Raw genomic sequence first — 22,948 nt, 5'->3', positions numbered from 1 at the left:
GAGTTAGCTTCATCGCGGGAAATTCCAATGATTCTGAACGCTTTGGTTTCAACAGCGTGAAGACGAGCTAGGTGTGAGGCAGGAGCACCAGCCCAGAGGGGAGAGCAGTACTCCATTGAGCTGCGGATGAAAGCCTTGTATGTGGTGAGGAGCTCAGGTGTGCCAAGGAAGGACTTCGCACGACGGAGGATGCCCAGTCGGCGACTGGCTTTGGAGGCCAGATTTGAAATGTGGTTTTCCCAGGAAAGGTCATGGCAGATAGTGAGACCCAAAAGCTTGAGTGACAGAACTTCTTGGAGAGGATTATTCAGAAAGTGGATGGGAGGGTTGACCAGTCGGTCTTTTCGGAGAGACATCGTAAGAATGTGAGATTTGTCAGGATTGAAAGACATGTTCCACTTGTTTGCCCAGTCTGTGATTTTGACCAGGTCTGCAGAGAGTGAGGAGGCTGCAGACTGCCGATCTGAGGGTTGAGGAATGGAGCGACAGAGAGTAGAGTCGTCAGCAAAGAGATAGAGAGGATTTTCAAGAGAGTCGGAGAGGTCATTGATGAAGACCAGAAAAAGCACAGGGCCCAGGACACTGCCTTGGGGAACTCCAGCCTGAACGGGAAGAGGAGATGAGAGGAACCCATTCAGGGCCACACGTTGACTATGACTAGAGAGGAAGTCCGCCAGCCATTCGTGGAGATTTCCATGGATACCAAAGGAGGAGAGTTTGGTGAGCAGAGCGGGGTGCCAGACCGTATCGAAGGCACGTGATATGTCAAGGGAGACAGCTCTAATTTCCTGTTTGGCATTGAGGACCTCCATCCATTGTTGAGAAAGCAGAAGCAGCACGTCCAGAGTAGAGTGTCCAGGTCTGAAACCAAATTGATGGTCAGAGATCAAGCCATTGGAGAAGAGGAAAGATTTCATATCTGAAGCAATGATGGATTCCATGACTTTGCTGATAATTGGGAGAAGGCTGATTGGTCTGTAGTTGCTAGGATCTGTTTTTGCACCTTTTTTGTGCAAAGCTGTGATGTTGGCTGATTTCCAAGCAGATGACAGATGACCTTGAGCAAAAGAGAGGGTGAAGAGAACAGAGAGAGTGGGAGTGAAAGAGCGGAAGAACATGATTTTAGGACCCGTGGGCTGATGCCGTCAGGACCAGTTGCAGAATCAGAGTCCAGGGTTGACATAAACTTTTCCCCCTTTTTGGGAGGAAAGGATGCGGAGTCCAGGAGCAGCTGGGTACGACTGGGTACGGTGGGTACAGAGAGGGATGGGTTTGGGACACAAGATTTAGAGGCAAACACAGAGTTGAGGCATTCAGCTTTTTCATGTGCGGAGTCAGCCGTGTAGCCGTTTGCGGTGAGGGAGGGGATGGAGGGGGAACAAACACCAGAAACAGATTTGACCAGACGCCACCAGGATTTGGAAGAGGGAGACAGATAAGAGAGTTCGATCTTGAGAACGGAGAGATATCGTTTCCTGGCTCTCCTGAGGGTGGACACACACTTGTTTCGGGCTTTGTGAAAGGAAATGAGATTTCCTTCCGTTGGATTTGCTTCCCAGGCGACGAAAGCAAGTTGTTTCTGGGAAACAGCCTCACCACAAGATTCTGTGTGCCATGGACGGGAGGAAGGGTATGACAACTGAAGACGATTTGATCTTCATTTCAACAATATTGATAGATAAAGGTGATATAATATAACAAATATCATGAAACATTTACATTTTGTAGTCCATTGTATAATTTAAATAAACATAAATGCAAATTTCGCATGTGGAAAATCTAAGTACACCCTTGGCTCTAATAGGTTGTATTGCCTGCCCCCTTTGGCAGAAACAACCTCAAGTCGGCGTTTCTTATAACTGTCTACCAGTCTCTGACATCGACTGGGAGAAATTTTTGCCCACTCCTCCATGCAGAATTCTTTCAGCTGTGCGATATTTGAGGGGTTTCTTGCAGGCACAGCTCATTTCAAATCCCCCCACAACATGTCGATGTGATTTAGATCCGGGCTTTGACTTGGACATTCCAGAACCCTCCATTTCTTTCTTTTCAGCCATTCCTTGGTGGATTTACTGGTGTGTTTAGGGTCATTGTCATGTTGCAAGGTCCACCCTCGGTTGAGCTTTAACTTTCTGACAGATGGCCTCACATTATCCTCAAGCACCCTCTGGTATAATGAAAAGTTCATCGTGGATTCTATGATGGTGAGCTGCCCAGGCCCTGATGCAGCAAAGCTACCCCAAACCATAATATTTCCACCACCATGCTTTACAGTTGGTATCAGGTTCTTGTGGTCAAATGCTGTATTTGGTTTTCGCCAAACATGTCTTCTGGTACTGTGGGCAAATAGCTCTACCTTTGACTCATCTGTCCAGAGCACATTGTTCTAGAAGTGCTGGTCTTTGCCTAGGTGTTCATTGGCAAACTTCAGTCTTGCCCTGATGTTCTTTCTGGACAGCAAAGGTTTCCTCCTGGCACACCTCCCATGTAGATCAAATTTGTGCAGCCTCTTTCTCATGGTAGACTCGTGCACTTTGACATCAACAGTGGCAAGAGCTACCTGTAGGTCCCGTGATGACATTCTAGGGTTCGTAGAGACTTCGTTCAGCATCTTGCGGTCTGCTCTCGGGCTGAACTTTCTGGGGTGGCCTGGCCTGAACAAGTTGGCAATTGTTTGGAATCTTCTCCACTTGTGGATGATCTTCCGGACAGTCGAATGTTTGATTTCAAATTGTTTGGAGATCTTTTTAAATCCCTTCCCAGACTCATAGGCATCTATAACCTTCTTTCTGAAGGCCTCAGAGAGCTCTTTTGATCTAGGCATGGAGATGCCGCACACTTCAACAACAAAGAGCAAACCAAACTAAACGTCTGAGGTTTAAATAAGACAGGTTCCTCCAAGATCCTCTCGAACGATGTTCTAATCATTTGCACCTGAGCTGGTGCACCTGATTCTAATTTTAGGTATTTGAAGTAGTGATAAATGTAGGGGTGTACTTACTTTTTCCACATGCGAAATTTGCATTTATGTTTATTGAAATTATACAATGGACTACAAAATGTAAATGTTTCATGATATTTGTTATATTATATCACCTTTATCTATCAATATTGTTGAAATGAAGATCAAATAGCTGTATGTTGAAATATGTTGAAAAAGTCAAAACTTTACATGGGGTGTACTTACTTTTTCACGTGACTGTGTGTGTGTGTGTGTGTGTGTGTGTGTGTGTGTGTGTGTGTGTGTGTGTGTGTGTGTGTGTGTGTGTGTGTGTGTGTGTGTGTGTGTGTGTTTGTTTGTTTGTTTGTTATATAATTACACAAGGGATAAATTGAGTCCAGGAATTGGGAAAGGGTAGAGCACATGAGGAATTTCTAGATGTATTGCAGAATTTATTTTGAAGCGTTGTAAGGATGTCCACGAGGGGGAGTGCAATACTTGAGCTCTCCGAGTAATCATCTGAATATGGAGGAGGAGGAGGTGGAAGGGGTGGGGGAGGGGGGGCATTTCGGGATAAGTGACCCAAACTGTGTGGGGCAGAATGCTGTTCAGAGTTTGAGTTCAGGATATTGGAGTAAAGCTATTAGATTTCATGAAGGCAAACTTTGAGAGTATGAGGAATGAGTTAGGTGCTCTAGATTGGGGAAACTTAAAGGAGCAAAATCAGCATCAAAGATATGGTTAACCTTCAAGGAGCAAACATGTGGTGTACAGAGTAAAGTCTAAAGCTAGAGCCAGAAATAAACCTGGGTGGTGGTTAAAACATAGGTAAGGAGCGCTATGAACAATAAACAGAAGACTTTTTTTTTTAATCTTAAAGCAGCTGGACTATAATAAGTAGATAAAAGATAAAGATAAGGTTCAGACAAATCTGAGCTCATCCTTGTTCAATGATGCTTGTAAGATTTTTCTTCTCATATTGTGTGCAATCACCTGCGGACCTTCGTATTCTTGAACAATCCGCCCCCGTGCCTCCAACTATAAAATGTCTTGATAGCTGCATTTGATGCTTCTCGTTACCTCCGCCACCAAAGGTGGATGGAGGTTATGTTTTCACCCCTGTCTGTCTGTTTGTCCGTTTGTGAACAAAATATCTCAAAAAGTTGTGGACAGATTCGGAACAAATTTTGCAGAGATGTTGCATATGTGACAAGGACGAAATTATTAGATTTTGGTGAAGATCCAGATTCGGACGAACTTTGGCAGAGATGTAGCGTATGTGACAATGACGAAATTATTAGATTTTGGTGAAGATCCAGATTCGGACGAACTTTGGCAGAGATGTAGCATGTGTGACAATGACGAAATGATTAGATTTTGGTGAAGATCCGGATTCGGACGAACTTTGGCAGAGATGTAGCGTATGTGACAATGACGAAATGATTAGATTTTGGTGAAGATCCAGATTCGGACGAACTTTGGCAGAGATGTAGCATCTGTGACAAGGACGAAATGATTAGATTTTGGTGAAGATCCGGATTCGGACGAACTTTGGCAGAGATGTAGCATGTGTGACAATGACGAAATGATTAGATTTTGGTGAAGATCCAGATTCGGACGAACTTTGGCAGAGATGTAGCGTATGTGACAATGACGAAATTATTAGATTTTGGTGAAGATCCGGATTCGGACGAAGTTTGGCAGAGATGTAGCATCTGTGACAATGACGAAATTATTAGATTTTGGTGAAGATCCGGATTCGGACGAACTTTGGCAGAGATGTAGCATGTGTGACAATGACGAAATGATTAGATTTTGGTGAAGATCCAGATTCGGGCGAACTTTGGCAGAGATGTAGCGTGTGTGACAATGACGAAATTATTAGATTTTGGTGAAGATCCGGATTCGGACGAACTTTGGCAGAGATGTAGCATATGTGACGATAACGAAATCATTAGATTTTGGTGAAGATCCGGATTCGGACGAAATTTGGCAGAGATGTAGCATATGTGACGAGGACGAAATAATTAGATTTTGGTGAAGATCCAGATTCGGGCGAACTTTGGCAGAGATGTAGCGTATGTGACAATGACGAAATGATTAGATTTTGGTGAAGATCCGGATTCGGACGAACTTTGGCAGAGATGTAGCGTATGTGACGAGGACGAAATGATTAGATTTTGGTGAAGATCCAGATTCGGACGAACTTTGGCAGAGATGTAGCGTATGTGACAATGACGAAATGATTAGATTTTGGTGAAGATCCAGATTCGGACGAACTTTGGCAGAGATGTAGCGTATGTGACAATGACGAAATGATTAGATTTTGGTGAAGATCCAGATTCGGACGAACTTTGGCAGAGATGTAGCATATGTGACAAGGACGAAATGATTAGATTTTCGTGAAGATCCAGATTCGGACGAACTTGGCAGAGATGTAGCATATGTGACAAGGACGAAATGATTAGATTTTGGTGAAGATCCAGATTCGGACGAACTTTGGCAGAGATGTAGCATCTGTGACAATGACGAAATTATTAGATTTTGGTGAAGATCCGGATTCGGACGAACTTTGGCAGAGATGTAGCATATGTGACGAGGACGAAATGATTCGATTTTGGTGAAGATCCAGATTCGGACGAACTTTGGCAGAGATGTAGCATATGTGACAAGGACGAAATGATTAGATTTTGGTGAAGATCCAGATTCGGACGAACTTTGGCAGAGATGTAGCATGTGTGACAATGACGAAATTATTAGATTTTGGTGAAGATCCGGATTCGGACGAACTTTGGCAGAGATGTAGCATATGTGACAAGGACGAAATGATTAGTTTTTGGTGAAGATCCAGATTCGGACGAACTTTGGCAGAGATGTAGCATATGTGACAATGACGAAATGATTAGATTTTGGTGAAGATCCGGATTCGGACGAACTTTGGCAGAGATGTAGCATATGTGACGAGGACAAAATGATTAGATTTTGGTGAAGATCCGGATTCGGACGAACTTTGGCAGAGATGTAGCATATGTGACAAGGACGAAATGATTAGTTTTTGGTGAAGATCCAGATTCGGACGAACTTTGGCAGAGATGTAGCATATGTGACAATGACGAAATGATTAGATTTTGGTGAAGATCCGGATTCGGACGAACTTTGGCAGAGATGTAGCATATGTGACGAGGACGAAATTATTAGATTTTGGTGAAGATCCAGATTCGGACGAACTTTGGCAGAGATGTAGCATATGTGACAAGGACGAAATGATTAGATTTTGGTGAAGATCCAGATTCGGACGAACTTTGGCAGAGATGTAGCATGTGTGACAATGACGAAATTATTAGATTTTGGTGAAGATCCAGATTCGGACGAACTTTGGCAGAGATGTAGCATATGTGACGAGGACAAAATGATTAGATTTTGGTGAAGATCCGGATTCGGACGAACTTTGGCAGAGATGTAGCATATGTGACAAGGACGAAATGATTAGTTTTTGGTGAAGATCCAGATTCGGACGAACTTTGGCAGAGATGTAGCATATGTGACAATGACGAAATGATTAGATTTTGGTGAAGATCCGGATTCGGACGAACTTTGGCAGAGATGTAGCATATGTGACGAGGACGAAATTATTAGATTTTGGTGAAGATCCAGATTCGGACGAACTTTGGCAGAGATGTAGCATATGTGACAAGGACGAAATGATTAGATTTTGGTGAAGATCCAGATTCGGACGAACTTTGGCAGAGATGTAGCATATGTGACGAGGACAAAATGATTAGATTTTGGTGAAGATCCGGATTCGGGCGAACTTTGGCAAAGAAGTAGCATATGTGACGAGGACAAAATGATTAGATTTTGGTGAAGATCCGGATTCGGGCGAACTTTGGCAGAGATGTAGCATATGTGACAAGGACGAAATGATTAGATTTTCGTGAAGATCCAGATTCGGACGAACTTTGGCAGAGATGTAGCATATGTGACGAGCACGAAATGATTAGATTTTGGTGAAGATCCGGATTCGGGCGAACTTTGGCAAAGAAGTAGCATATGTGACGAGGACAAAATGATTAGATTTTGGTGAAGATCCGGATTCGGGCGAACTTTGGCAGAGATGTAGCATATGTGACAAGGACGAAATGATTAGATTTTCGTGAAGATCCAGATTCGGACGAACTTTGGCAGAGATGTAGCATATGTGATGAGGACGAAATGATTAGATTTTGGTGAAGATCCAGATTCGGACGAACTTTGGCAGAGATGTAGCATATGTGACAAGGACGAAATGATTAGATTTTCGTGAAGATCCAGATTCGGACGAACTTTGGCAGAGATGTAGCATATGTGACAAGGACGAAATGATTAGATTTTGGTGAAGATCCAGATTCGGACGAACTTTGGCAGAGATGTAGCATCTGTGACAATGACGAAATTATTAGATTTTGGTGAAGATCCGGATTCGGACGAACTTTGGCAGAGATGTAGCATATGTGACGAGGACGAAATGATTCGATTTTGGTGAAGATCCAGATTCGGACTAACTTTGGCAGAGATGTAGCATGTGTGACAATGACGAAATTATTAGATTTTGGTGAAGATCCAGATTCGGGCGAACTTTGGCAGAGATGTAGCATATGTGACAAGGACGAAATGATTAGATTTTGGTGAAGATCCGGATTCGGGCGAACTTTGGCAGAGATGTAGCATATGTGACAAGGACAAAATGATTAGATTTTGGTGAAGATCCGGATTCGGGCGAACTTTGGCAGAGATGTTGCATATGTGGACAAGGACGAAATGATTAGATTTTCGTGAAGATCCAGATTCGGACGAACTTTGGCAGAGATGTAGCATATGTGACGAGGACGAAATGATTAGATTTTGGTGAAGATCCGGATACGGACGAACTTTGGCAGAGATGTAGCGTATGTTTCAAGGACGAAATGATTAGATTTTGCTGAAGATCCAGATTCGAGCGAACTTTGGCAGAGATGTAGCATATGTGACAAGGACGAAATGATTAGATTTTGGTGAAGATCCGGATTCGGACGAACTTTGGCAGAGATGTAGCGTATGTGACAATGACGAAATTATCAGATTTTGGTGAAGATCCGGATTCGGACGAAATTTGGCAGAGATGTAGCATTTGTGACAATGACGAAATTATTAGATTTTGGTGAAGATCTGGATTCGGGCGAACTTTGGCAGAGATGTAGCAGATGTTTCAAGGACGAAATCATTAGATTTTGGTGAAGATCCGGATTCGGACGAACTTTGGCAGAGATGTAGCGTATGTGACAAGGACGAAATTATTAGATTTTGGTGAAAATCCAGATTCGAGCGAACTTTGGCAGAGATGTAGCATATGTTTCAAGGACGAAATGATTATATTTTGGTGAAGATCCGGATTCGGACGAACTTTGGCAGAGATGTAGCATATGTGACGATAACGAAATTATTAGATTTTGGTGAAGATCTGGATTCGGACGAAATTTGGCAGAGATGTAGCATATGTGACAATGACTAAATTATTAGATTTTGGTGAAGATCCGGATTCGGGCGAACTTTGGCAGAGATGTAGCATATGTTTCAAGGACGAAATCATTAGATTTTGGTGAAGATCCGGATTTGGACGAACTTTGGCAGTGATGTAGCGTATGTGACAAGGACGAAATTATTAGATTTTGGTGAAGATCCAGATTCGGACGAACTTTGGCAGAGATGTAGCGTATGTGACAATGACGAAATTATTAGATTTTGGTGAAGATCTGGATTCGGACGAACTTTGGCAGAGATGTAGCATATGTGACAAGGACGAAATTATTAGATTTTGGTGAAGATCCAGATTCGGACGAACTTTGGCAGAGATGTAGCATATGTGACAAGGACGAAATTATTAGATTTTGGTGAAGATCCGGATTCGGACGAACTTTGGCAGAGATGTAGCATATGTGACGAGGACGAAATGATTAGATTTTGGTGAAGATCCAGATTCGGACGAACTTTGGCAGAGATGTAGCATATGTGACAAGGACGAAATGATTAGATTTTGGTGAAGATCCAGATTCGGACGAACTTTGGCAGAGATGTAGCATCTGTGACAATGACGAAATTATTAGATTTTGGTGAAGATCCGGATTCGGACGAACTTTGGCAGAGATGTAGCATATGTGACGAGGACGAAATGATTAGATTTTGGTGAAGATCCAGATTCGGACGAACTTTGGCAGAGATGTAGCATATGTGACAAGGACGAAATGATTAGATTTTGGTGAAGATCTGGATTCGGACGAAATTTGGCAGAGATGTAGCGCATGTGACAATGACGAAAGGATTAGATTTTGGTGAAGATCCAGATTCGGGCGAACTTTGGCAGAGATGTAGCATATGTGACGAGGACAAAATGATTAGATTTTGGTGAAGATCCGGATTCGGACGAACTTTGGCAGAGATGTAGCGTATGTGACAATGACGAAATGATTAGATTTTGGTGAAGATCCAGATTCGAGCGAACTTTGGCAAAGATGTAGCGTATGTGACGATAACGAAATTATTAGATTTTGGTGAAGATCCGGATTCGGACGAACTTTGGCAGAGATGTAACATATGTGACGAGGACAAAATGATTAGATTTTGGTGAAGATCCGGATTCGGACGATCTTTGGCAGAGATGTAGCGTATGTTTCAAGGACGAAATTATTAGATTTTGGTGAAGACCTGGATTCGGACGAAATTTGGCAGAGATGTAGCGTATGTGACAATGACGAAAGGATTATATTTTGGTGAAGATCCAGATTCGGGCGAACTTTGGCAGAGATGTAGCATATGTGACGAGTACAAAATGATTAGATTTTGGTGAAGATCCGGATTCGGACGAACTTTGGCAGCGATGTAGCGTATGTGACAATGACGAAATGATTAGATTTTGGTGAAGATCCAGATTCGAGCGAACTTTGGCAAAGATGTAGCGTATGTGACGATAACGAAATTATTAGATTTTGGTGAAGATCCGGATTCGGACGATCTTTGGCAGAGATGTAACATATGTGACGAGGACAAAATGATTAGATTTTGGTGAAGATCCGGATTCGGACGAACTTTGGCAGAGATGTAGCGTATGTTTCAAGGACGAAATTATTAGATTTTGGTGAAGATCCAGATTCGGGCGAAATTTGGCAGAGATGTAGCGTATGTTTCAAGGACGAAATTATTAGATTTTGGTGAAGATCCGTATTCGGACGATCTTTGGCAGAGATGTAGCCTATGTGACAATGACGAAATTATTAGATTTTGGTGAAGATCCAGATTCGGGCGAAATTTGGCAGAGATGTAGCATATGTGACAAGGACGAAATTATTAGATTTTGGTGAAGATCCGGATTCGGACGAACTTTGGCAGAGATGTAGCGTATGTGACAAGGACGAAAGGACGAAATGATTAGATTTTGGTGAAGATCCGGATTCGGATCCGGCTACTATAATTTTTAAGTGATTCTTCACCATTTCGTGTTCGGGCCAAAAATGATACATAGCAGGATATCTCAAAAAGTTGTGGACCTTTGAGATATCTCAAAGGACATGTGGACCTACTGTATCTTTACATTTGTGTGGTGATGCAGGCCTCCGGTGTGAAAGTCAATGACGAGGTCGTGCAGGTCTTCAACGAGATGAAGGTGCGTAAAGCATCGTCTGCTGAAGATGTGAAGAAACGCAAAAAGGCAGTTCTCTTTTGCCTCAGTGCTGACATGAGAGAAATCATCGTCGAAAAGGGAAACGAAATCTTGGTGGGAGATGTTGGGTGTACAATCGAGGACCCATACACGGCCTTTGTCAAAATGTTGCCTCTCGAGGACTGCCGCTATGCACTGTACGATGCCACGTATGAAACGCAAGACAGCAAGAAGGAGGATTTGGTTTTTGTCTTTTGGTGAGTAATACATCATTTTGAATTGTTTGGATTGTTGGAGTTGCACCATTAAGGTATACATTTTCTTTCACCTGGTTCAGATAGTTTTACACAAAGAAGGTAACCTGACCAATTAGTTTGCAAAAACAACATAATTATAAACAATTGTTAGTTGTGAAATGTTTGACCATTGAATTGGTCATTTTTAAAGTCCTGTCCAAAATTTGGTATCAGCAAGGTATAACGTCTGAACAGCTGAAAGTAGTTCACGTTAACCTTTATTACCGCCATCACTGAAGGTGAATGATGGTTAAGTTTTCACCCCTGTGTGTCTGTCTATTTGTCTGCTTGTTTGTCCATGAGCATGAAATCTCAAGAAGTTGTGAACAGATTCGGACAAAGCTTTATGGACAGGTTGTGTATGTGAAAATTACCAATTGATTGGACCTTGGTGAAAATCCAGATCTGGATATGAGAATTTTTTTAATTTTAAAGTGTTTCTTCACCATTGAGAGAGATAGCCAAAATGATATAGAGCACGATATCCAAATAGTTATGGATGGATTTGGATGGAACTTGTTGAATTTAAGGGTCTTTGTGGTCTTCGGGGTGTTTTGGGTCTTCGGGGTGTTTTGGGTCTTTGGGGTGTTTTGGGTCTTCGGGGTGTTTTGGGTCTTCGGGGTGTTTTGGGTCTTCGGGGTGTTTTGGGTCTTCGGGGTGTTTTGGGTCTTTGGGGTGTTTTGGGTCTTTGGGGTGTTTTGGGTCTTCGGGGTGTTTTGGGTCTTCGGGGTGTTTTGGGTCTTCGGGGTGTTTTGGGTCTTCGGGGTGTTTTGGGTCTTCGGGGTGTTTTGTTGGGTCTTGGGGGTGTTTTGTTGGGTCTTGGGGGTGTTTTGTTGGGTCTTGGGGGTGTTTTGTTGGGTCTTGGGGGTGTTTTTTGGGGTGTTTTTGGTCTTTTGGATCTTTAAGGGTATTGGTGGTCTAAAGGGTCAAAGGTCTGAGGGGTCTCAGCAGTCTAAATGTAATTAAGAGGGTTAATTAAGAGGGTTTTAATTTAATTGAAGAAGAAGAAGACGTTTAAGTCGCATATAAACTAACAAACATACACAATGACATAACCAACCATATACGTTTGCTCTATTATAATCTATATATTTATATTCTCCGTAGGTGATTCTGTGAGTCTGAGTCTGAGTTTTCCGGGGGTGTGGCCTCCCCCGTTGAGGGAGTAGCTCCACCCATTCTGGAAGAGGCTTCAAAAACAAATATCCACCATTTTGTTTCGTCGCATAACTTTGAGGCCTCTTTAGGCCAGTGGTGTCTTGCTCTCTCACAGTTTTATTTCAACTCTAATTCGATATCTCATTTCATTTTTCACAGTCACTAACATGGTTTACGGTTGAACTGGGTTGAAAGAAATTTCGATGAAAGTTTCCGTTTATAGAACGAAATGAATTTTCAAAGATCTGTAACATAAAGTTCGTTGAGTCACCCTCACGGCTTTATCTCAACTCGCATTCACCATCTGATTTCATTTTTATCGATGGTTTTAGACTCGATTTCAGCAATAATTGAGAAAATGCACGCACACGGGAAAATGTCGAGATATATGAAAAATTCGCTTTTTCTTTTCTGTTAAGATATATTACTTTTCCGTTTTGGTGACAGTCGTCACAAAAAGTCAACAATGTTCTTATTTCGTTCTTATTATTTCATCAATAAGAATTTCGTTCTTATTTTATAAGCTTTGTGCACGTACACTTTAAATAAGTGTCTTTAATTTTTAAAATGTCATTTTGTATGCTGTAATGAAAAGAGTAACTTTGGTTTTTGTGGGACAGAAAGGTGCAATGTAATGTTCTTATACACCGGCCAAAAGAGTTTTTTCCAAGAGACTTTTCTTTCTTCGTTCCAATTTCATTCATCTCAAGTTAATCCGGTTTGAACATTCCATTCATTCCATCATTGTAATTCACATGTGTAAAATAAATAAGTAAACAGACGGGAGATTTCCGAGAGATATTGTTTCGTTCTTATTTTATAAACTATGTCCACGTACACTTTAAAGAAGTTTATGGGACAGAAAGGTGCAATGTGTTTCTGGAATTATGGGTTTATGGGACATGGGCCAGGAAGGTACAATGTAATGTTCTTATACACCGCCAAAAATACTTTTTCTAAGCGACTTTTCCATTTGAGCTGTATTATTTATATCATCGGAATGTTTCATTCTTTCGACGTAGGCACAATAAATAGTTGCAATTAGGTACTCTGCACGTGGGGAGAAGGGCAGTGTGTGTGTGTGTGTGTGTGCGTGTGTGTGTGTTTTCCACTCCCCTCCCACCCCCCCCCCCCCCCGTGTGTGTTTGTGTGTGTGTGACCCACTCCCCCATGTGTGTGTGTGTGTGTGTGTGTGACCCACTCGTGTGTGTGTGTGTGTGTGTGTGACCCACTCCCCCGTGTGTGTGTGTGTGTGTGACCCACTCCCCCGTGTGTGTGTGTGTGTGTGTGTGACCCACTCCCCCGTGTGTGTGTGTGTGTGTGTGTGTGTGTGTGTGTGTGTGTGTGTGTGTGACCCCCACTCCCCCGTGTATGTGTGTGTGTGTGTGTGTGTGTGTCACCCACTCCCCTGTTTGTGTGTGTGATGCCCCCCCCCCCTGTGTGTGACCCCACCCATCCCACCCCACCCATGTGTGGCCCACCCCCCTTCCCCCCCCCCACCCCTATGTGTGACGCACCCCCCTCCCCCGTGTGTGACTCTCCCCCCCGTGTGTGACCCTCGCCCCATGTGTTGCCCCCCCCCCCCACCGCCGTGTGTGTGACCCACCCTTGGAATTTCTTCTGTGGAAATGATCTTTTGTGCTCCCATTGCATGGTTTTCAGGTTGGTTTCAGGATCCCAGTGTTTTGTCACCAGTTATCAGATGAACGATACAACACAACACAACACAACAACATGCATTTTAAGGCCATTTTCCCTGCTAGAGCGGGGGTTAGCCTTGCGGTCCCCATGACGATCTTCTCCATTTTGCCATATTTTCTACATCTCTTCTTGTTAACCCCCTTGCCCGCATTTCTTCTTCCACCATCTTTAGCCAAGTCTTTCTCGGTCTTCCCCATCCTCTACTTCCTTCTACATTAATTTCCATCACTCTTCTCAACCAGTCACTTTCATCCTTCCTCAACACATGACCAAACCATCTCAACCTGTTCCTCTTCACAGCATCAATCACAGGCAATATTCCCATCATCTTTCGCAATTCATCATTTGTCTTCCTCTCTCTCAACGATACTCCGCACATCCAACGAACCATTCACATTTCCACCCTTTCCAGCCTTCGTTGCTGCTCTACGTTCATTACCCATGTCTCGCTCCCATAAATCATAACACTTCTCACACATGCAGCATACACCTTTCCCTTCAGCTTCAGCGACACTCCCCTCCTCATTAGCACGCCACTCAGTTCCCGAAACTTCTTCCATGCACATCTCACTCGAGCAACCGTTGCCGAGTCTGATCCACCTTCTCCATTCAGCATGTCTCCGAGGTAGCAAAATGTTTTCACACCTTCCAGCTTCACGCCGTCTCCAAGATCCAACTCAACATTTCCTCCATCTGCAGCTCCCTCTGTGCACACCTTACATTTGAATGTAGCTGCCACACTGGTAAATGACCCTCTCAGACCACTACATTTTTGATGAACCCACTCAGCGCACATTGTACACTGAATGGAGTTCACTCCGACACCCTTCCTGCACACAGCACAGGGCCACTTCCCAGTTCTTTCCACCTCACCACATGCTTTACCACTTGCCATCACCTTCGTCTTTCCGATATTCACCTTCAGACCTTTTGTCTCCATACATTCCTTCCACTTGTTCATCTTTTCCTTCAGTCCATCCATACTTTCCGCAATCAACACCAGATCATCTGCATACAACAACTCCCACGGTAAACCCTCCTTTACGTTCTGAGCCAGCACCTCCATCACAGCTACAAATAGTAGTGGACTTAGTACGGACCCCTGATGCACTCCCACCTTCACCTCAAACTCACCACTGTTCACGTCCTTCGTCCTTACAGCTGTGCGCGCTCTTTTGTACATTGCCATCACTACTCTGATCAACCATTCCTCCACTCCCAACTTCCTCAATGCCCATGTCAATACTTTGCGTGGAACCCTATCGAATGCTTTCTCCAGATCAACAAACCCAAAAAACAACTTCTTTCTCTTCTCCATGTACTTCTCCTGCAACTGCCTCACAATGAAAAGCGCGTCTGTCGTTCCTCTTCCTGGCATAAATCCAAACTGCATTTCGTCGATCTTCACTTTCTTCCTTATCCTCCTCTCCAGCACCCTTTCCAATACCTTCATTCCATGCTCCAATAACTTTATCGCACTGTACGAGCCACACTCCAGAGGGTCACCTTTCCCCTTGTATAGAGGGACGAGGGTACTCAGTTCCCAATCCACTGGAATGCGGCCTTCTTTCACCACCAGATTACAGATCTCTGTCATTCTCTTCACACCCCAACTTCCTGCTGCCTTCAACATATCTCCCACAACTCCCGTTGGCCCTCCGGCTTTTCCACTCTTCATTGCTTTTATCGCTTCCTCAACTTCCTTCTCAGTTAGCTTCTCTGTCGGTCCTAAAACTGGGTTACTCTCTATGTTGCCATCCCATTCATTCTCTGTATTCAACAGCATTTCCATATTTCTTTTCCATCTTCCTTTAATTCCATCTGGGTCGACAACAATTTGTCCCACTTCATCCTTCAAGCAACTCACCCCCATCACATCCACATACCTCACCGAGTGCCTCGGTGGTCCTTTGGTCCATCCACATACCTCACCAACGGCTCCCAACAGACTAGCTTTCATTGACATCCAACCACTTTCAAGCTCAACCACATCATCCTCTACCCTACTCAGCCTCTCTTTTAATGCCTCCCTTACTGTCACCTCTTTCAACCTCCACACCTTCATTCTCGGTTGGTACTTCACCTGCCGAGCTCTCCTCGCACCTTTCACCCTTATGTCGCAGACAACCAAGTGGTCGCAGACAACCAACCAAGTGTGAAACAGCCTCCTCCCCCGGGATCACCTTTGTGTCCCGGAGGTGCCCCCTATCTCGCCTACGCACCATCAGGTAGTCAACGGTTGTCGTCAACCCACCTGACGTGTATGTAACAAGCTTATTAACCTCTTTCTGGAACTGAGTATTACAAATCAACAAATCAGCTCCATCAGCAAACTCCAAAATCCTTTCACCTTCTCAATTTCTCACACCATATCCATAACCCCCATGAACTCCCTCAAAACCATCCATACTCCTTCCCACATATCCATTCAGGTCTCCTCCCAACACAACAACTTCCTCATCTTTCACGTTTTCCATCAGCTTCTCTATCGCACACCAGAACTTGTCCTTCTCTTCATCGCTTCGACCAACCTGCGGAGCATATCCCGAGATGACGTTCACCAAGAGCTTTCCAATCATCATTTTCACCATCATCAACCTATCACTCACTCTAGTCACACTCACCACACTGTCTACAAACTCCTCAGAAAACAGGACACCAACACCATTCACGCCCTCCAGGCACCCTTGCCACACAAACTTGTATTTCTGTCCCTGCCTACCCTTCACCATTCTCACACCACTTCCCTTCCATCTCGTCTCCTGCACACAACATATGTCCACTCTTCTTCTGACCAATACTTCCACCACTTCTCCTGATCTCCCTGTCATTGTCCCTACATCCATGTCCCAAACCTCAGAAACCGATCTCCACTTCGGGCTGCACCCTGCCCATATGTACTTGTAATTGTCATGGTTCTCTTTTTGAGGCAATGCTTTTTATGGCCGGATGCCTTCCTGACGCCAATCCTCTTAGTCGTCTCGTACGACACGCAGGGATACGGTGCACCTATTCTGACCAGGGTACACACTGGGAAACGTTTAAAACATGGAAATTCTGGGGGAGGGGGGGGGGGGGGAGGGCGGTGTCAGCATCACGGCTGCGGTTCAAACAATATCCAAACAGAACCATGATAACCATGAAAAACAATCTGGGAAAAGTCTCCAAGCGAGAACGTGGATTTGAGAAAGAAGGAGCAGAGGCGGAAGAAAAACGAGATACAGGGGGCGGGGCACAAGTCGAGACGAGGAGGAGAGCGAACAAGCACGTGTCCGGGAGGAGAGAAAGAATCAATATAAAATTCTTTGTCTATCCGTTTGTCCTGTTTTTAAAAACGCCGGACAAAGGGTGTAAGATGCCTGCGAGAGGCAGGGGGGAGAAAAGAAAATCAAAGAAACAAGCAAATACTATGAAGGAAAGAACTTACACTCACAAAACACCGACGGGGGGAAGGGAGCCCGGAAAGACCAGGCCGCGCACGACGCGCGAATAAAAAACGACCAATCACACACAAATCCGCAACAACCACAAAACCAAAACTAAACAGAAACACACAACACACACGCAACAAAACAACCAGCGGAAACCCGACAAAGACACGAATGGGAAAACGCTCAAACTTCGATGCCGTGGAGAGATCGAAGCAAGCCTCGTCGCCTGAGGGACCGCCTTCTTTCACCACCAGATTACAGATGAACAATAAAGCCAGCATATTCTGCGTTGACAAGTTTCAGAAGCTCGTGCCGATCATGAAAGCGAAGATTTATGGGGACTCGTCATGCTGGGATTATGGAGTTGCCCAAGTATTCACGGAGCATGGTGAAAATTTCCCTTTTAAATATTCCCAGTTCAGGAACCACTTTTTTGTGCGAAGGGGAGTCGTGGGGCATATTTTGGCGACATTTACACGACCATCCTCCATGAATAATACCTCCATTTGGGAAACAATTTGTGGATAGTTCACATCTGCCAGCCACCATGACCTGGGCACATCTTCAAAGGACTCAACATCCACATGTGAAGTCATCCATCCATGTGGCTAGTGTAGTGCATGAGGGTTTACCTTCACCATACCTGGCCACTACCGATTTTGTTATTTGTTTTGACTGTACATCTTTGTGCCAAAATGTTTTATGACTCCTGAAAGCTTTATTTTAATAAGATCCATAATTTTAGTACATATTTGCAACTGAAGCGCGGTGCTATGCGCGCTTGCTTGTACAACAAGAAGGAAGCGGACAACGCGGTGAGTTTAAGAGTCTTTATTAAACGAGCTCAACTGTAGCACTGGCATGCTCCGGGCTTCGCGCCCGGTGTATATCCCGCGGCCACGCCTACCCCTCAGGCGTGGACGCCGCCCACTTGGTGCGTGGAATGATGCCCTCACGCCAGTGAGCTTTCGTGTCCGCCACACGCGCCCCCCCAGAATTCCCGCGCACCTGGAGGGCCAGTGTGCGGGGCAAACGGATGACCCGGCCGAAGCGCCCTCTGGCGGCGTCCGGGGTGCAGGGATGCCAGCTGGGATGCCTCCGGCTGCGCCCGGGATGGGTGCAGGACCGGGGGGCGGTGGGCCTGGGTGGTGCCGGGGGGCTGCCCGCAGGGGGGCTGCCCCGACGCGGGGGCCGAGCCACCGGCGGTGGGTGGTCCACGTCGAGGTGGGCCGGTTTGAGGCGATCCACCGAGACGCGGTCGGGAGTACCGCCGATGTCCAAGGTGAAGTGTTTCACCCCAGTCTCCAGCACGCGGAAAGGCCCGTCGTACGGGGGCCGTAGTGGTGTCCGGTGGGCGTCGTGCCGGACGAAGACGTACTCCGCGGTGCGAAGCTCCGGGGCGACGTGTGTAGGCGGGTGCCCATGGTGTGCCGTCGGCACCGGGGCGAACCTCCGGGCTGTCTCCTGCAGCGCGGAGCGCTCCTGCGCCGCGGACCATGGTGCCGTGGGGTCGGGGAGGAACTCGCCCAGCACCCGCAGCAGTTGTCCGAAGACCAACTCCGCCGCGGATGCGCGCAGGTCGTCCTTGGGCGCCGTCCGGAGGCCTAGCAGGACCCAGGGGAGCCTGTCGACCCAGCCGCCGTCGCGGAGGGTGGCCCAGAGCGAGGCCTTCAACGAGCGGTGGAACCACTCGCACAGGCCGTTGGCCTGGGGGTGGTAGGCATGGTTCGGTGCAGCTGGACCCCGAGCCCCCGCGCGACCGCCCCCCAGAGCTCCGAGGTGAACTGGGGGCCGCGGTCGGACGATATGTCCGAGGGGGCGCCGAACCGGGCGACCCAGGTGGCGATGAACGCCTGTGCGACGTCCACCGCCGTCGGCGCCGCCAAAGGCACGGCCTCCGGCCACCGGGTGGTGCGGTCCACCATTGTCAGGACATAGGTGAAACCCCGCGAGGGGGGCAGAGGTCCCACCAGGTCCACGTGTACGTGGTCGAACCTTCTTTCCGGCACCGTGAACGGGGCCAATGGGGCCTTTGTGTGCCGGTGCACCTTCGCGCGCTGGCACGCGAGGCATGTCCTGGTCCAGCCGCGGACGGCCTTCCGGAGGCCATGCCAGACAAACTTGTCGGCGACCAACCTCTGGGAGGCCTTCGTGCCCGGGTGGGACAGGCCGTGGATGGCGTCAAACACCTGGCGCTGCCAGCCCGCGGGCACGATGGGGCGAGGCCGCCCGAGGGAGACGTCGCACAAGAGGGCCGCGCCGTCGAACGGCACCTCGGTGACGGAGGCCCGTGACGGCGGTCCGCAAGGCCTGGATGCCGGGGTCGGCGGCCTGGTCCGCCGCCATCCAGGCATAGTCGATGCCAAGGTGGACTGCGTGGGCGACGGACCGGGAAAGGCAATCCGCCACCGGGTTGTCCTTCCCCGCGACGTGCCGGATGTCCGTCGTGTGCTCGGACACGGCCGAGAGGTGACGCTGCTGCCGGGCCGACCACGGCTCGGCGACCTTGCCCATCGCGAAGACCAGTGGCTTTTGGCGACGAAGGCCATGAACGCACGGCCCTCGAGCAGATGGCGGAAGTGCCTGACCGCCAGGTGAAGCCCGAGCAACTCGCGGTCGAAGGTACTATAGCGGCGTTCGGGCGGGCGAAGCTGCCGGCTGAAGAACGCCAGCGGTTGCCAAGCACCACGCACCCATTGCTCGTGCACTGCGCCCACCGCTTTTTGCACTTGTGATAGTGTTGAAAAACCACTTTTCGCACTTGTGTTAGTGTTGAAAAACCACTTTTCGCACTTGTGTTAGTGTTGAAAAACCACTTTTCGCACTTGTGTTGGGGAGGAAACCACTTTTTCACTTGTATTAGTGTGGAAAAAACACTTTTTGCACTTGTGATAGTGTTGAAAAACCACTTTTCGCACTTGTGTTAGTGTTGAAAAACCAGTTTTCGCACTTGTGTTGGTGCAGGAAACCACTTTTGCACTTGTATTAGTGTGGAAAAAACACTTTTTGCACTTGTGATAGTGTTGAAAAACCACATTTCGCACTTGTGTTAGTATTGAAAAACCACTTTTCGCACTTGTGTTGGTGCAGGAAACCACTTTTGCACTTGTATTAGTATGGAAAAACCACCGCGTAGTCCGAGGCGTCGGTGGTGAGGGCGATCGGTGCATCGGTGCATCGGGCGCCGGGTGCGCGAGCATGGTGGCGTTAGCCAAAGCGAGCTTCGCGCCTGCGAACGCCGCGTCCATCTGCTCGGTCCAGGTAACGTCACCTTTGCCCGGCTTCCCTCGGAGGGCCTCGTGCAAGGGGCGCAGGAGCTGGGCGATGCGGGGCAGGAACCGATGGTAAAAGTTTACCATGCCCAGGAACTCCTGGAGCCCCTTGATCGTGCGAGGGCGCGGAAACCCCTTCACCGCCTCCACCTTGGCCGGTAGGGGGACGGCCCCGTGCCTGGTGACGCGGTGCCCCAAAAAATCGATGTAGGCGACGCCGAACTGGCACTTGGCGGGGTTCACGATGAGGCCATGCTGGCCCAGACGTTCGAAGAGCGTGCGGAGATGGTGTAGGTGCTCTTCGCGGGACGCGCTGGCGACGAGGATGTCGTCCAGGTATACGTACACAAAATCCAAGTCGCGCAAGACGCTGTCCATGAGTCGCTGGAACGCCTGAGCCGCATTCTTCAAACCGAAGGGCATCCAAAGAAATTCGAACAGTCCGAACGGCGTGATGACCGCCGTCTTCGGGATGTCCTCCGGCCTGACGGGGACCTGATGGTAGCCGCGTATGAGGTCCACCTTCGAAAAGAAGGACATGCCCGCCAACCGGGCGGAGAAGTCCTGGATGTGGGGGACGGGGTAGCGGTCGGGGATGGTGGCGTCGTTGAGGCGCCGGTAGTCCCCGCATGGTCGCCATGCCCCGCCGGGCTTTGGCACGATGTGAAGCGGCGACGCCCAAGCACTCGGAGCGCCGGACGATGCCGAGCCCCTCCAGCGTAGCGAACTCCACTTTAGCCACCGCGAGCTTCGTCGGCTCGATGCGGCGTGGCCCGGCGGTGGGGATGTGGTGTTCCACCCCGTGCTTGACGGCCCCCGCCGAGAAGGTGGGCCGCGTAAGGGCTGGGAAGCTGGCGAGGAGGCGGGTGAATTCATCCGCTGCCGGAAGCGTACAAACTAACCTCGCCGGGACCGAACCGCTCAGCAAGCCGCTTGGCGAGCCGCTCAACGAGCTGCTCAGTGCGCAAGCAAGCGAGCTGAACGTTTCAGCCTGGACGAGACGTCTGTTCTTCACATCTACCAACAACCCGTGTGCACAGAGGAAGTCCGCACCGAGTAGTGCCATGGGGACACTAGCGGTTACGAACGTCCACTCGAAGCGTTGCCTTCCGAACCGCAGGGAGAGGCAGCGCTTCCTGAATGTGTGTATGGGTGTTCCGTTCGCGGCAAGCAACGCGGGGCCCCGGCCCGCGGTGTGCTTATCGGACGTAGAGGCAGGGATAACGCTCACCTGTGCCCCCGTGTCGCATAGGAAACGGCGCCCGGACAAGGTGTCCATTTTAAAAAGAAGGCTGCCGGAATGGCCGACGCTCAGGGCCGCTACCGAGCGCCGGCTTTGTAGTTTCCCGACTTGCCGAAGGAGCACGGCGGGCCACAAGTCCTCGCCTTGTGGCCAAACCTGGCGTGGAAATGGCACCAGGTTTGCGGCGAAGGCGGAGGCCGCGGTTTTCGCGGTGGTGGTGGGCGTGGCGTGACAGCGGCCACGCGGCGTGCGTCAGCCTCGGGATCCCCGAGGTGTGGTGCATCAGCATCAGGGTCAGCCTCGGGATGCGCGGCGGCCGCGCCAAAACTCGCCTGCGCATCCAAAGCCGCGAAGAACCTGTCGGCCTCGGTAGCGAGCGCTCGGGGTTCCGTCGTCACAGAACCGGGCAACGCGAGGCGGACTCGTGCCGGCAGCTGGCATCGAAATAACACCCGGAAAAGAGCGTTCGGGGTTTCGTCGCCCATCAATGACAGCATATGGTCCATGCGGACCGACGGTCGCGTGTCACCGAGCTCGGGGAGGTCCAGGAGGCGGTCGGCCCATGCGTCCACCGTGAGGCCGAACGTGGCGAGGAGGAGACGCTTGATCGCCTCGTACCTGCCGTCGGCCGGTGGGTTCCTCAGGACCGACAGGACGCGGGCGGCCGTGCCGGGCCCGAGGGAAGCGACCACGTGGCAGTGCATGGTCTCGTCCACCGTGATGCCTCGAAGTCGGAACTGGGCTTCTGCCTGCAGGAACCAGACTTCGGCTTGCGTCTCCCAGAACTTGGGGAGTTTCATTTGGACCGCGTTGTTTGCCATTGCGATGGCGTATTCGGGTGGTCAGCGACGGCTGACCAGAACGTCGGAGTCACCAATGAAGCGCGATGCTACGCTCGCTTGCTTGTACAACAAGAAGGAAGCGGACAACGCGGTGAGTTTAAGAGTCTTTATTAAACGAGCTCAACTGTAGCACTGGCGTGCTCCGGGCTGCGCGCCCGGTGTATATCCCGTGGCCACGCCTACCCCTTGGGCGTGGCCGCCGCCCACTTGGTGCGTGGAATGATGCCCTCATGCCAGTGAGCTTTCGTGTCCGCCACACTACCATGATTTTGTGGAAGGTGTGCATTCGATATTGATTAAGGTTGCAGTGGTCTTGTACTGTCTAGTCAATCTTTGGTTTAACCTCAAACAAATTAGAAAATATTATATTTTTACTGCAACAAATACAGAAATAC

At 48.2% G+C, this 22,948-nt stretch overlaps 1 protein-coding gene across 2 annotated transcripts in view; it reads left to right on the top strand.

The window, feature by feature from the left end:
- The window catches only part of LOC137417035 (cofilin-2), a 147,720-nt gene that overhangs the window by 24,298 nt on the left and 100,474 nt on the right, over positions 1-22,948 (top strand). For both annotated transcript variants that reach the window (XM_078784083.1, XM_078784082.1), the window contains exon 2: positions 10,560-10,867. In XM_078784083.1, coding sequence (XP_078640209.1) covers positions 10,560-10,867 — 308 coding nt within the window. The remainder of the gene's footprint in view (positions 1-10,559; positions 10,868-22,948) is intronic.

The sequence above is a fragment of the Myxine glutinosa genome, chromosome 9 (genome assembly GCF_964187855.1).
Source record: "Myxine glutinosa chromosome 9, kmMyxGlut1.1, whole genome shotgun sequence".
Classification (NCBI taxonomy): domain Eukaryota; kingdom Metazoa; phylum Chordata; class Myxini; order Myxiniformes; family Myxinidae; genus Myxine; species Myxine glutinosa.
This window is presented reverse-complemented; position numbering and strand designations above follow the sequence as displayed.